This window comes from Scyliorhinus torazame, chromosome 14 (genome assembly GCF_047496885.1).
Source record: "Scyliorhinus torazame isolate Kashiwa2021f chromosome 14, sScyTor2.1, whole genome shotgun sequence".
In the NCBI taxonomy this organism is placed as follows: Eukaryota; Metazoa; Chordata; class Chondrichthyes; order Carcharhiniformes; family Scyliorhinidae; genus Scyliorhinus; species Scyliorhinus torazame.
The window spans coordinates 188696825-188712778 of NC_092720.1; the positions used below are offsets into that span (position 1 = coordinate 188696825).

Here is a 15954-nt window from a genome sequence, read left to right on the forward strand (position 1 = left end):
GTGTAAATTCTATGATTCTATGATAAATATTCACTCCGTCGGCACCGATGCACAGTGGCAGCCGTATGCACCATCTACAAGATGCACTGCAGCAAACCACCCAAGTCTCCTTAGGCAGCACTTTCCAAACCCTTGACCGCTGCACCTGGAAGCAAATACCTGGGAACCCCACTACCTGGAGGTTCCCCTCCAAGTCACTCACCATCCTGACTTGGAAATACATTGCCGTTCCTTCACTGTCGCTGGGTCAAAATCCTGGAACTCCCTCCCTAACAGCACTATGGATGTACCTACACCACAGGGACTGCAGCGGTTCAAGAAGGCAGCTCACCACCACCATCCGAGGGGAAACTAGGGATGGGCAACAAATCGTACCTAGCCAGCGACACCCACATCCCATAAAATTAATTTTTTTTTAAAACAGTCTTCAAGATTATTAGAAGATTTGATAGGGTAGAGAAGATGTTCCAACTTGTAGGGCGAGACTTTTTTAATAAAAATATTCTCTTAGACTTTTGTCATTTTATTTTATCTAAATATAGAGTACCCGACTCTTTTTTTCCACTTAAGGGGCAATTTAGCGTGGCCAATCCACCTACCCTGCACATCTTTGGGTTGTGGGGGTGAAACCCACGCAAACACTGGGCAAATGTGTAAACACCACACGGTCAGTGACCCAGGGCCGGGATTTGAACCCGAGTCCTCAGCGCCGCCAAACAAAATATCACACCTGGATGTACCTAAACGCATCCGAGGTCAAGAGCCCGATTTTCTCTTTCAACTCCTCCAGGCTGGCAGATCCAGGAATAAATCACTGACTCTCCAGCCCCTTCCCTTCCACCCGCCAAGGGTGGCATCCAACTTTGTCGGCTCAAACAAGTGGTTCGTACCAATAGGGATGGGGGGCAGCCTTGACACTGCCCCCAACTTGAAATGCTGATGGAGTTGCCTCCATATTTTTTTTTTTTTTTAATTTAATGTTTATTGGTGCCTCCATATTTTTAAAGTGGAGACCACCACCGATTGTGATGAATACTTGGCCAGAGCAAATGGAAGAGACACCGTCCGTCACCAGCGCCCCCAAACTGGACCCTCCACACGTTCCAGACTCCAACTGCACCCAGGTGGATCCCAGGTCTCCTCCACACTACCCAACACCTTCTCTGCATTGGCAACCCAGTAATAAAACATCAAATTTGGCAGCGCATGTCCCTCAAGCCCCCCCCCCCCCCCCCCCATCCTGCTGCAAGAACCCACTCCGAATGCTCTGGCTTTCCACACCTAAAAGAAACCCGAAATAAGCTGCCCAATCTCATGAAACAAAAAAATGACTTGGGTAAAAATATCAGGAGACAGAGAAATAATAACAAGAATATCGGCAAGATATTCATCTTGATGGATTGAATTCGGCCCGCCAAAGACAATGGGAGACGGTCCCACCTTTGTAGGTCAGCCTTGACCCTACTCGCTATGCTGGTATAATCCAATTTACGGAGCCACGCCCAATCCAGAGCCACCTGGCCCCCCAAATACCGAACGCCTGTCCCAGCCAGGCGAAAAGGTAGCCCATCCCCCCTCCCAAGACCAGCACCTCTCCCCGAAGTGTTGACCAAAAAATACTCACTCTTTCCTAAATTTTACTTGAATCCAGAGAAGGAGCCAAGATTCAATATACTCATTATATCCCCCATAACTGGCTCTGGCTTCCTCACGTATAGCAGAAGGTCATCCATATACAAGGACACCCTTTGTTCCAGCCCACCTTTAACAATTCCTCTGCACTTATTTGAGGCCCTCAGGGCAATAGCCAGTGGCTCAATCGACAATGTGAACAAGAGGGGGAAACGTAAGACACCCTGCCTCGTTCCCCCTATGCAGCCAAAAAGACCCCAAGCTCATTGTGTTGGTACGAACATTGTAGGGGGAGGGCTGAGATAACTAACACTTAAGGAGTGACCAGGAAAATGCAAAATGGAAAGTTAGGAATAAGATGTGAAGAGACTCCTAGAGCATAAATGCTGGTGGGACAAATGGTTTGTTTCTGCCCTGTAAATGCGTTACAACAACTTTTCTGCACTGGTCAAAACTACCCTCCTCAGTAACTGACAGGCACCCTCATACCCCATTGACAAAATCTTGCATGTTTGAACTCTGTTATCATGCTAGGATATAACTTGCATTTAGATAGTACTTTTAAGATAGAGAGAGGGAGGGCAGCACAGTGGCGCAGAGGTAGCACTGCAGTCTCACGGCACCCAGGTCCCAGGTTCGATCCCGGCTCTGGGTCACTGTCCGTGTGGAGTTTGCACATTCTCCCAGTGTTTGCATGGGTTTCGCCCCCACAACCCAAAGATGTGCAAGGTAGGTGGATTGAACATGCTAAATTGCCCCTTAAATTAGAAAAAATGAATTGGGTACGCTAAATTTTTTTTAAAAGATAGAGAGAGGGTAGAACTGCCGAGGTGGAGTGAGTTCAGGAATCTGCAGGTTAAGGACTTTGACCGAAAGGTCTGGAGGGGGTTCCCTAGGTTGCCAGGATACACCCTGCTGGAGTGACTGCAGCTTCCGGATGTGGAAGGAGAGGGAAGATTTGGGGATATATAGAAGTGGAGGAGGTGTGGACCCGGACTCTTTGGTGGCGATATTTGGGGTTTCAGAGAAGCCGGAGCTCATGGAGAGGAAGAAGGCCGACGTCTTGGCCTTCGCCTCTCTGATTCCATGGCAGCGAATTTTGCTGAAGCGGCGGTCGGCATCGCCATCGGGGGGGTAAAGGCTTGGTTGGGTGATCTGTACGACTTCCTGCGATTAGAGAAGATAAAGTATGAGTTAAAGGGCTCTTCAGGGGGGTTTGAGGAAAGGTGACCATGTTTGAGGGGCTGTTCATCACGGGGGAGGGAGGGGGTGAAAAAGGGGAAAAATCTGTGCAGTTGATTGTTGGGAAGTATGTCGCCCGGGTGTTTATTCGCTGTAACCAGTTTTGATACATGTTTGTAATAAAATACAGTTTTTTTAAAACAACGGCATGGTTATAATGTAAATCAGAGCTCCTTGAAGGCAAATTATTGACCTTGTTAAACAGTAAAAAATAAACTGACAGCAGGGATGATGGTTATGCATTCAAATTAGAAAGAAATGACAAGTAGTGCCCAAGAATTTGTGCTGGGGCCTTAACAATTCAATATGTTTATTAGTGATGTGGATAACAATGATGAGCCACTACGACTAATAATAACTGCTTGTCACAAGTAGGCTTCAATGCAGTTACTGTGAAAAGCCCCGTCACCACATTCCGGCGCCTGTTCGGGGAGGCCGGTATTGCAGAAAAAGGCACATGTTGTCAAAACTTTTACTCTTGCACTCTTCAGGCCAATTTGCAAGAATCTCAAATGTAAAGGGAACAACAATTTATACTTCATGAGAAGAGAGTGCTGATTGATTGGCTGGTTGACAAGTGAACTCCTATTGATAGAGGTGTTGCCACAAAAATCACACCTGTTAACTGATGACTGCCACACATTGTTTAAATGCAAATCAGGCAGGTTGACTCGGATTGGTCGAGGCACGGTAAAGATCCATTTGTCCAAGGTAACCAAAGACTGGCAGTGTAGTAAGTATAGAATGGACAAAGCTATGGCAGAAGGGCTTCATCAAAGGTAAGTGAGAAATCATCCATTTTGGACTAAAAAAAAAATGAGCGGAGGTCCAAAGAAATTTCAGGATCCATGTACACATCACTAAAGTGTAGTGGCCAGATACAAAGAATTACAAAGGTGAATGGAAAGTTGGCCTTTATATCTGAAATGCGAGAATGCAAAGGGGGGAATCTTATGTCGTGGCTATTTAAAATTCCAGTTGGAGAACACCTGGAGTACTGTGTACAGTTCGGAGTATGACAGCAAGGATGCCTCAATCTTAGGAGGAGTGCAGTGAAGATTCACCAGAATGTTACCAGAGCTCCAAGGATTAAAATGCAAGGGGAGATCACATGAATTAGGCTCGGATTTCTTGGAATATATTGAATTAAGAGGTGATTTAAGTGAAGTTTGTAGGATTTTGAAAGGAATTTGGGCAGCACGGTAGCACAAGTGATTAGCACTGTGGCTTCACAGCGCCAGGGTCCCAGGTTCGATTCCCCGCTGGGTCACTGTCTGTGCGGAGTTTGCACGTTCTCCCCGTGTCCGCGTGGGTTTCCTCCGGGTGCTCCGGTTTCCTCCCACAGTCCAAAGACGTGCAGGTTAGGTGGATTGGCCATGCTAAATTACCCGTAGTGTCCATAAGGGTTGGGAGGGGTTATTGGGTGGAAGTGAGGGATTAATGTGGGTCGGTGCAGACTCGATGGGCCGAATGGCCTCCTTCTGCACTGTATGTTCTATGTAATCTATGTATGTAGAGTAGAGAGACTTTTTCCACTGGCGATATGGACAAGGGATCATGAGCTTCATCACAGCAAGGTCATTCGGGAATGTTCACCCACAAAAAGCAGCAGATGCTAGCTCAATTAATAATTCCAAATTAGAGTTCAATTAAATTTTGTAAGCCAAAAGGGACGCAGGGCCACACATGTGGCGACTAGGGGCTTTTCACAGTAACTTCATTTGAAGCCTACTTATGACAATAAGCGATTTTCATTTCATTTTTCACGATCTCATAGAATAATTGAACTGCCTGGAGGGATTGAATAACCTACTCCGGTCTTCCGGTTGCGGCGATGCGGAGCTAAGCCGCACGTTTCGGCAGCTTCCCGCGACAATGGACTTTCGGGCTCTCCAGAGGAGCCCCAACGGAATTTTTTTTGAATTGATCCCGTGTGGGAAGGTGCAGTAAGGTCCCCCCTTACGATATATGGCCGAGATCAGTGGTGGAGCGGCGAAAAAAAGAGGCTCTGGAGCAGCGGCAACATCGAGGGGGGAAAAGCAAGATGGCGGAGAGCGAGCAGCATGGGGGCCTGACCAGCAGGAGTTCCTTGAGCGCTGTGTGGAGGAGCTGAAAAAGGAAGTGCTGGCGCCAATGCTGTTGGCAATCGAGGGGCTGAAGGAGACCCAGAAGACCCAGGCGGTGGAGCTTCGTGAGGTGAAAGACAAAATGAATAACGAGGCCGAGATCCTGGGCCTGGAGGTAAAAGTGGAGGCGCACGAGGCGGTGCACAGGAGGTGGGCCGAGAGAATTGAGGTCCTGGAGAACAGATCGAGGAGGAAGAACCTCCGGATTCTGGGTCTTCCCGAAGGAGTGGAGGGAGCTGATGCCGGGGCGTATGTGAGCACGATGCTCCATGCGCTGATGGGAGCGGAGGCCCCTCCGACCCCCCCCTGGAGCTGGAAGGGGCTCACCGGGTCCTGGCGAGGAGACCCCAGGTTGATGAGCAGTCAAGGGCGACAGTGGCAAGGTTCCATCGCTTCGTGGACAAAGAAAGTGTGCTGAGATGGGCCAAGAAGGTGCGGAGCAGTAGATGGGAGAATACGGTGATCCGAGTGTAGCAGGATTGGAGCGCGGAGGTGGCAAGGAGAGCTGGCTTCAACCGGGCCAAGGCGGTGCTGCATAAAAAAAAGTCAGGTTCGGCATGCTGCAGCCTGCGCAACTGTGGGTCACTTATCAGGACCGACACCATTATTTTGAAACGCTAGAAGAGGCTTGGACCTTTATTCAGACAGAAAAACTGGACTCGAACTGAGGGGATGTGGTTGTGGGGGGAGATGTTGGTTGTATAGGGAGTTGTAAATACGGGTAAAGAATACTCCATGGGTGGAATGATGGATGAGGATGTGGGTAGAGTTCTGGTTGAATTCCTAAAATTTCCTTTTTTTCCTTTTCTGTAGAAGAGATGATGATGATGGGGAATGTGGGCGTCGGTGCTGGAGGGAGGCGAGACTCGGGGGTGAGGGAACTGGGATAATGGCCGCAACAGGATCTGCGCCACAGGGGGCGGGGCTGGTTCAGGAAAGCGCGGGTTTTTTCCCGTGCAAAAAAAAGGAGGGGGGGATGGAGGAAGGTGAGGAGGAGGAGAGACTCTCACACGGGGAGATCAACGGGAAGGCGGGGGAAGCCGGGGTCAGAAGTCAGCTGACTCACGAAAGTAATATGGGGGGAGCAAAAGAGCTAGATGAGGATCTAGCAGGGTGGGGGGGGGAGGGGGGGGGGGGAAGGGGGGGATTCTAGGGTTGCTGCTGCACTGTCCGAGGGGGAACTGAAAATGGAAGGGGTGGTCGGGGCAGGGGTTCCCCGCCTGGGGGACTGGAGGGTGCGGCAGGCGCGGGCACGGGACTGGCCTATGATAGGAGATGGCTAGTATGCGGGGGGCGGGGCCCAATCCGGCTGATCACGTGGAATGTGAGAGGCCTAAATAGGCTGGTTAAGAGGGCCCGAGTGTTCACGCACCTAAAGGGACTGAAGGCAAACGTGGTCATGCTTCAAGAGACACATCTGAAGGTGGCAGATCAGGTCAGGTTAAGGAAGGGATGGGTGGGACAGGTGTTCCATTCGGGGCTGGATGCGAAGAATAGAGGGGTGGCAATACTGGTGGGAAAGCGGGTGTCGTTTGAGGCCAAGAACATAGTAGACGGACCAGGGAGGCCGATACGTGATGGTGAGTGGTAGGTTGCAGGGGACGGCGGTGGTACTGGTGAATGTATATGCCCCGAACTGGGACGATGCTGGATTCATGAAACGAATGTTGGGGCATATTCCAGACCTGGAGGTAGGGAGCTTGATAATGGGTGGGGATTTTAACACGGTGCTGGACCCAGCATTAGATCGCTCCAGATCTAGGACGGGGAAGAGGCCGGCGGCGGCCAAGGTGCTTAGGGGGTTTATGGACCAGATGGGGGGAGTGGATCAGTGGAGATTTGCCAGGCCTTTGGCCAGAGAATTTTCCTTTTCCTCCCACGTACACAAGGCCTACTCCCGGATAGATTTTTTTGTTCTGGGCAGGGCATTGATCCCGAAAGTGGAGGGAACGGAGTATTTGGCCATAGCCATTTCAGACCATGCCCCGCACTGGGTGGAGTTGGAGTGGGGGAGGAGAGGGACCAACGCCCGTTGTGGAGGTTGGATGTGGGACTGCTGGCAGACGAGGAAGTGTGCGGGAGGGTGCGGGGGTGCATTGAAAGGTATCTGGAGGCCAACGACAACGGGGAGGTGCAGGTGGGAGTAGTATGGGAAGCGCTGAAGGCGGTGGTCAGGGGAGAGTTAATCTCCATCAGGGCTCATAGGGTGAAGAGAGAGGGGAGGGAAAGGGAGAGGTTAGTGGGGGAGATTTTAAGGGTGGACAGGAGCTATGCAGAGGCTCCTGATGGGGGACTACTTAGGGAGAGACGAAGTCTCCAGACGGAGTTCGACCTGTTGACCACAGGGAAGGCAGAGGCACAGTGGAGGAAGGCACAGGGGGCGCCATATGAATATGGGGAGAAGGCGAGCCGGATGCTGGCACACCAGCTCTGTAAGAGGATGGCAGCGAGGGAAATAGGCGGAGTCAAAGATGGTAGGGGAACTACGGTGCGGAGTGCGGGGAAAGTGAATGAGGCTTTTAAGGCTTTTTACGAGGAATTGTATAGGTCCCAGCCCCCAGGGGGAAAAGAGGGGATGCGGCGATTCTTGGACCAATTGAGGTTCCCAAGGGTGGAGGAGCAGGTGGTGGCTGGTTTGGGGGCGCCAATTGGGTTGAAGGAGCTGGTTAAAGGACGGGGCAGCATGCAGGCAAAGAAGGCCCCGGGGCCGGATGGGTTCCCGGTGGTGTTTTATAGGAAGTATGGAGACCTGTTAGCCCCGTTGCTGGTAAGGACCTTCAATGAAGCAAGGGAGGGGGGGACCCTGCCCCCGACAATGTCGGAGGCAACGATCTCTTTGATCTTAAAGCGGGATAAGGACCCACTGCAATGTTGGTCTATAGACCGATCTCGCTCCTTAATGTAGATGCTAAGTTGCTGGCAAAAATCTTGGCCACGAGGATTGAGGACTGTGTCCCGGGGGTGATTCACAAGGACCAGACGGGATTCGTAAAGGGTAGGCAGTTAAATACTAATGTGTGAAGGCTCCTAAATGTGATAATGCCATTGGTGGAGGGAGAAGCGGAGATAGTGACAGCCATGGACGCGGAGAAGGCCTTTGATCGAGTAGAGTGGGAGTATCTCTGGGAAGTGTTGAGGTGGTTTGGGTTCGGGGGAGGGTTTATTAGTTGGGTTAAGCTCCTGTATAAAGCCCCGGTGGAGAGTGCGGTCACGAACCGGCGGAGGTCGGAGTATTTCCGGCTGTATCGAGGGACGAGGAAGGGGTGCCCTCTGTCCCCTCTGCTGTTTGCATTAGCAATTGAACCTTTGTCGTTAAAGGAGTCGGGGAAATGGAAGGGGGTGGTTTGAGGGGGAGAGGAACATCAAGTGTCGCTGTACGCAGACGACCTGTTGCTGTATGTGACGGATCCAATGGAGGGGATGGTTGAGGTAATGCAGATCCTACGGGAGTTTGGAGACTTTTTGGGCTATAAACTCAATGTGGGAAAGAGTGAGCTCTTTGTGATCCACCCGGGGGACCAGGGAAGAGGGATAGACGACCTACCATTGAGGAGGGCGGAAAGGAGCTTTCGATACTTGGGGATTCAGGTAGCTAGGAGCTGGGGGGCACTGCACAAACTTAATTTGATGCGGTTGGTGGAACAGATGGAGGAGGATTTTAAAAGGTGGGACATGTTGCCACTCTCGCTGGCGGGTAGGGTACAGTCGGTTAAAATGGTGGTCCTCCCGAGATTTCTTTTTGTATTCCAATGCCTCCCAATTGTGATTACTAAGGCCTTTTTTAAGAGGGTAAGCAGGAGCATTATGGGATTTGTGGGCGAGCAAGACCCCGCGGGTAAGGAAGGGGTTCTTGGAGCGTAGCAGAGATAGAGGGGGGTTGGCGTTGCCGAATTTGGGTGGTTACTATTGTGCAGCCAACGTGGCAATGATCCGTAAGTGGGTGATGGAGGGAGAGGGGGGGGGGGGGCGTGGAAGAGGTTGGAAATGGCGTCCTGCAAAGGAACGAGCCTGGGGCGCTGGTGACGGCACCGCTGCCGCTCTCGCCGACAAGGTACACCACGAGCCCGGTGGTGGCGGCAACGCGAAAGATCTGGGGGCAGTGGAGACGGCACAGGGGTGCGACGGGAGCCTCGGTGTGGTCCCCGATCAGAGACAACCATCGGTTTGTCCCAGGAAGGATGGACGGGGGGGTTTCAGAGCTGGCATCGGGTAGGGATTAGAAGAATGGGGGACCTGTTCATTGATGGGACGTTTGCGAGCTTAGGGGCGCTGTAGAAGTTTGGGCTACCCCCGGGAGACGCTTTCAGGTACATGCAAGTGAGGGCGTTTATGAGGCGGCAGGTGAGGGAATTTCCGCTACTCCCGGCACAGGGGATTCAAGATAGGGTGATTTCGGGCGTATGGGTCGGAAAGGGCAAGGTGTCGGCGATATACCAGGAGATGAAAGAAGAGGGGGAGGCTTTGGTAGAGGAGCTGAAGGGTAAATGGGAGGAGGAGTTGGGAGAGGAGATTGAGGAGGGACTATGGGCTGATGCCCTAAGTAGGGTTAATTCCTCTCCCTCGTGTGCCAGGCTTAGCCTGATACAATTTAAGGTGGTTCATAGAGCGCATATGACGGGAGCGAGGCTGAGCAGGTTCTTTGGGGTGGAGGACAGATGTGGGAGGTGCTCAGGAAGTCCGGTGAACCATGTCCATATGTTTTGGTCATGCCCGGCACTGGAGGGGTTCTGGAGGGGAGTGGCGGGAACAGTATCTAAGGTGGTGAAAGTCCGGGTCAAGCCAAGCTGGGGGCTAGCACTATTTGGAGTAGTGGACGAGCCGGGAGTGCAGGAGGCGAAAGAGGCCGGTATTCTGGTCTTTACGTCCCTAGTAGCCCGGCGAAGGATCTTGCTAATGTGGAAGGAGACGAACCCCCCCCCCCCAGCGTGGAGGCCTGGATAAATGAAATGGCTGGGTTTATCAAGTTGGAAAGGATAAAGTTTGCCTTGAGAGGGTCTTTGTAGGGGTTCTACAGGCGGTGGCAACCGTTCCTAGACCATCCCGCGGAGCGTTAGATGAAGGTCGGACAGCAGCAACAGCAACCCAGGGGGGGGGGGGCATCATTCAGGGAGGGGGGGGGGTTTCTCTGGGGGGCATTTGAGCAAGAAAACACATGAATGATCCGGAAACGACATGTTCGGGAAGAATCCAATGTACAAAGTCCTGTATCTTATTGACTTGCCATGTTCATGTCTTGCCACGTAAGTTTATTTCATTTCTTTGTTACGGGGGGGGGGTTTGTTTGTAAGGTGGAAAATATTGTTGAAAAATTCTTAATAAAAACATATTAAAAAAAAATAACCTACTCCTGTTTCCAACTATGTTCTTCTACCAGCTTTAGCAAGTTGCATTCAGACACTCATGTTAATACAAGTTGAAAAACCATAGAATTTACAGTGTAGAAGGCCATTCAGCCCATCGAGTCTGCACCGGCCCTTGGAAAGAGCACCCTACCTAAGCCCACATCTCCACCCCATTCCCCACCTAACCTTTATATCAAGTACTGAAATGCTCATGCATTGAGTTGATATGATCAGCCATGATAACGAATGGTGGAGCAGACTCTAAGGGCCGAATGGCCTCCACTTGCTGCTCCTATTTTCTATGCTTCATGGAATCAATGAATCATAGAATTTACAGTGCAGAAGGAGGACATTCGGCCCATCGAGTCTGCACCAGCCCTTAGAAAAAGCACCCCACTCAAGTCCACGCCTCCACCCTATAACCCAGTAGCCCCATTTAACCTTTTTTGGACACTAAGGGCAATTTCCCATGGCGAATCCACCTAACCCGCACATCTATGGACTGGGAGGAAACTGGAGCACCCGGAGGAAACCCACCGACACCGGGAGAACGTGCAAACTCCACACAGGGCGGAATCGAACTCGATACCCACTGTGCCGAAACATGCCACTGCGAGTGAGAACGAACCCTGGATTAAACTGAATTGAAGAAAAGCAAGGAAGAAGAGGGGCTCACATATTCCCTTCTGAACATTGGTGAAATCCATTCCTGACTCAGTGAAAGGTTCTCCATGCACGGTTCGCTGACTAAGGAATAGCAGAGCGCCCTTTAGTCGACCGAGCAGCACGAGAGAGAGAGACTTACCAGCAAGCCCCTGTGGACCACCATTGCTGCCCTGAGTTGGCCACCCAACTGGCTCACCAGAGCTGCCATCTTGCTGTGCCAGGCGGTTGAAAGGTCATCCCGACTCCGGCTCCTAAAAAAATAATTAATTACCAGACAATAAAAATACCCGGTTCGGTTGTGGGGTTTTTTTTGGGGGGGGGGGCAAAGAGGGGGAGAAATAACGTCTCGAACTTTTTTTTTAAAAAATCACTTTTTAAAATTTGTCCAGATGGAAGCCGCGTGATTTGTGACGTCACCACGTTCCACAACCGCCCTCGAATTTTCTCCCGAAGAACAATTTTCAAAATTAAAAAAAAACACCACCTCCCGACATTGCGGTTTTTTTTTTACCTCTACGTCATGAAAGGAAGCGCAATGTGGGTGACGCTAACGTCACGTCACGTGCGCTGGACGACCGTTGCGTCCTCGGAGGAAGTCGATCGTTTTCTTTCGTCTGCTCAGCCCTGTCCTCCTCTCCTCCCGCCCGCCCCCCCACTCCACTCCCAGAACCGCCCCTCCCACCCCTCTGACGGACAAATCGAAACATGCGCAGTTCCTTCGACGTGAGTGACTTCAGCGCGCCTGCGCCAACTGAAAATATCTGCAACTCATTCTGACGTCAGCCGCCATTACATAATGAAGCGATGATTGGGTGGAGGGCAAACAAGAAATTAAAATAATTGCCCTCCCAACAGACTGCGAATGGTTTATCGGGTGTGGGAACAATATAGAAAACCATGTCGGTGGAGAAAACAAAAAAGGGGAGGGGGGAAGAAAAAAATTGTCAACCAAAATGCCAAGCAGCCAATCAGATTTAAACGCTAACGGCCATCGCCACGTGATCACCCGCCCCCTCTGTGACGTCCGCATACCGAGTATAAAAGGCGAGACGCAGGCAATTGCGCCATTCCGGGCTTTGGTTTGAGGTATGTGAGCGAGGGATTTAATAAAAAAAAGAACAGGGCTGAGCGAAGAAAGGATGTTTTTAAAAAATTTAATTTTTCGTATAAATCTATTTTAAAACAACGGACAATTTAATTTGATTCACGTTTTCCCTGTTTAACCCTGTTCCTCTTGTTTTTTTTTCTCTACCTCCAGGTTTTTTTGTCAGCTGGCGAAGACGACGACGACGGGGGAAAAAAAAAGAAGTCGTTCTCTCTCTTGTGTTCTTGTGTGTGTGAGGATAACCCCCCAAAAAAAACAGCCGCACCTTGAAAAAAGACCTTTCTTTTTTTTCTCCTGTGCTTTTGATCAACCTTGGGGGAGACACTCAACCTCCTGTTTGTTTTTTGTTTTTTTAAAACGTAGTTTTCCCAAAAAGAGGAATTTGCCATCCTTGCGAAAGGCGACAGATCAGCAAACAAAAAAACCGACAAATATACTTTGACCCATATATATTATATATACGCTCCTTTTTTAATTGCAAAAAAAAAAGTCATGAAAGTCTCTTTGACAAAACAGTTGTCAACATTGTGTTGTGTTTGCACATAAAAAAAAAAAGCTCGAGGCGCTGTCAAGGAGAGTTTGATAGTAAGTTTCGATTTTTGGCAACGAAAAAAATGGAAAATTAACTCGGGGGTGGGGCAATGAAATTAACTCTTGTGCGTATATATATCTAAAATAATATTAAAAGGCTTTTTTGTTTGGTTTGGAGGGGGGGGGGGGGGGAAAGAGTTGGTGACCGGGCGGGGGATGTAGCAATGAAAAGAAGTCTCCCGAGTGTAAGGTCGTGGGCAAAAATAGTACGATTAAACCCATGAGCTCACACGCACAAAAAATAATAATTAATTGGGCCTTTGGAGGCAATAAAAGCTTTTTTTTTTGGTTTGCTCTTGGGGTGCGTGTGAGACCAGGAGAGTTTTGGAGGGGGGTGGGGAGGTTTTTTATTAAATTGTAGACGAGTAAAAGGCGCGCGCGCAATCTGTAAATAAAGATTGCGGACCATTTCTAACCCCCCCCCCCCCCCCCGGAACGAAGGGCGATTTTCTTTACAAAATTCCGCAGCAGGCTGTTTTTTAAAACCAATAATCCGTGTCTAGATGTATAAAAGGGAAATGTATGGATTTTTTTTGTTGCTCGACTCCATTTGGGGCACCTCCCTAAGATGGCGGCGTCTCGTCCCTGGGTTTAAAATGGCGGCCGCGCTCTCTTTTGTCTCTCTGCCTCGTGTTCTCTTTATCCTGCTCCTCCTCGCTGAGAGTCCGCAGGACCAGAGAGAGCCGGGCGAGGCTGGAATTACATCAGCGCTGACTTGCCAGCCGAGGTGACGAAACCATCTGCCTCTTCACCACCGCCTAGCGAGCATTCGAGACTTTGTTTCTCCCCTCCCCTCCCCTGAAGGCTGCAGTGGCGGAAGATGACGAGACAGGGGAATGTTTCTCACATGCTCAGCCCCACCCAGAGTCCAAGAAGGCTGGAAACCGATTGGGAGATGCGGTGCTTTCGCCTCCTTTCCACCCCCACCCCCAGTTATTTTGCCTTGCCCACCCCAAACCTTTTTTTGCTTTCTCACCCCTCCCCCATATTTTTTGGATATGAATTACCTCAACTGTTGGAGATGCGATTCTTCCCACTCCAACGCCAAGTTTCCCCCATTTCTGCTCCGCCCCCCCCCAAATCAATTACGATTGCACCGTGGGGAGGTGCAATACTTCGGCTTTTTCCTCGTGTTTTCTACTTTTTCCCCCTTTAAAATCAAGTTCGAAGTTTTTTTTTCTCACCGACCGAAGACTTGAATGGAAACTTAGTCAAACTCCCCCACCATCACCTATGCGGAGCTCGAATGTGTTGGAAAATTAATTGCTTTTCTTTCTCTCCCTTACCCGATCTTCAAGCAATCCTCGACGTGTGTTTTTTTTTGTAAATGTCCAATTCATTGTGTGCTTTTTGAAGAACTTGATTGATGCCTTGCGTGAGTGCGTTGCTGCTGCCTTGTTTAAATCGTCTTTTTTGAAATGAAAGCTGAAATTAAACGGTTACTATATAATCAGATCAGTTTGTTCCCGGAGTGAGATTTGCTTCAAAGGCATCAATCAAATTCTCAATCGAATTGATTTATGATTTAATGTCATGGAGAGAAAGTACCTGTACCCATGTTACCACTGAGCCGGACCGTACGTAAATGGATGCAGGCCATAACTTAATGATCACTGTCTTCCATAATAGGTACATAATTCTTTGCAGCGAGCATCTTTATATGGAAAGCGTTAACTTTTCATATAGGAGTTAAGTGCCCATGCCTGCACGCTATTGTACTGTTTAGTTTCCCAGCACAGTAGGGCTGATGAATAGGGGTTGGTGAAGCTAAAACATCCTGCACTTTAAAAAAAACTCATCACAGGGACAGCCACATGCAAACTGGTAAGCAAACCTTTCTGACCTTAATTGCATTTCACGACTTCATTGCTTTCTTGAACGAGTGTAATGTTTGCCATTTGCAAAAATCCATGGTGAAAATATTCGATACATGCATGCAAAAGAGGCTTTGTCGACGTTGTTCCAGTGAACCACACAAGAACTTGTTTCACGGTCAATTTTATGCCTGAATTATCCATTGGTCGCCACGTATTCCACATGGCGATATAATTAATTTAGGAAGTACTAAAATTTCTAAATCCGTATTTATATGCAATTGTTTTCAGTAACGTTTTTCTCATCGAGTAGCGCCTGAGATTTTTGGTAGCAATTGTAAATTACTGGAGTGGCGGGATTTATGTTTGAAATTAATTAATCTCAATGGGTTAACAGCACTGCGGGTCAAGGTGCTGCGCTTGCCCGAACTTTGCAGTATAAACTCAACACGGTCAACCGGCATTCGATACAATTTTTAACTCGGACTTTTTTCTCTTTTCCCTTAGTGTATTAAGGAGTGACGTCAGTGTCCCCGACCGTGGGGCAAATTTCCTTCGCTCCCTTCCCCCGCCCCCATGTCACACTTTATTCTGAAAGTGGTCAGGGGTACTACAGATTCAGTTGGAAGGGCAGTGTAAAGAGTTTTGATTTCTTATTCGCAGCTGGTGTTAGTTCTGGGTAAAGTAGCAATCCAGCCCTGCTATTACTCTATACATAAAGGGAGGTAGGTCAAGAATGCTACATTTAGTAAATTTTGGAGGCAAGATCAAAACCTACACAGCTAAGATAAATTTGCAATCTTGCAGACATCTTAAGACCTACACACCAGTCAAATAAATTAATATTTGCCTTCCCCTAGAGTCTGGCCCAGTGGTAACATGTTCAGTGATACTTAATGCATTTGTGAAAATGTCCTTGGTTAATCTAAATGGTAATTAGATCTTTGTATACATATGTAGAAATCCACTGTACTGATGTACTAAAGTGCACTTTTACTAGGTGGGTATGGGATGAAAGATGTATGTAACCATATATAAACTGGTTTCTTGCTGCACTGCATGCTATACCTGATCTATGTGCAGTATGTTACATGAAACCAGTAATCTGCAATGAATGAGAACTCCTAAACTGGTCCCTGAGCAGTTTCCAGCAATTGGGCGGCATGCTGGTTTTGGAGTTGCCATCAGGAGTCCAGAGTGTAGTACTGTTGGGGGCATTCAATCCAATGTAATTTAAACACCACACGCTATGATAAAATCTTTACGATAAAGGTAGGTGGTATGTAACCCAAGTAGCCATTTGAGCACAAGCATTTGTCCACATAAACAGCAACTCCCTTGTGAATTAGCCACTCAGAAAAGTTGCAACACTATTCTGGCTGAACAACTCTAAATGAATTCAATTAGTATCAATACCAGTTCAAACTGCAATAGCT

At 49.0% G+C, this 15954-nt stretch overlaps 2 protein-coding genes across 5 annotated transcripts in view; one reads left to right on the plus strand and one right to left on the minus strand.

The window, feature by feature from the left end:
• The window catches only part of mrps18b (mitochondrial ribosomal protein S18B), a 47389-nt gene extending 35876 nt beyond the window's left edge, over positions 1-11513 (minus strand). Inside the window, exons 1-2 of the mRNA XM_072475332.1 lie at positions 11380-11513; positions 11148-11259 (exon numbers count right to left, since the gene is read on the minus strand). Coding sequence (XP_072331433.1) covers positions 11148-11216 — 69 coding nt within the window. The 5' untranslated portion in view covers positions 11217-11259; positions 11380-11513. The remainder of the gene's footprint in view (positions 1-11147; positions 11260-11379) is intronic.
• A 452-nt stretch (positions 11514-11965) lies between these two features.
• Positions 11966-15954, plus strand: part of ppp1r10 (protein phosphatase 1, regulatory subunit 10) — a 33693-nt gene continuing 29704 nt past the window's right edge. Inside the window, exons 1-2 of one of the 4 annotated variants that reach the window (XM_072475335.1) lie at positions 11966-12094; positions 12267-12698. Coding sequence is in view for 2 of the 4 variants with exons in the window: in XM_072475333.1 (XP_072331434.1) it covers positions 13951-14013 (63 nt within the window). In the remaining 2 variants the exon portion in view is untranslated. The other 3 variants (XM_072475333.1, XM_072475334.1, XM_072475336.1) reach the window with 3 other exon arrangements.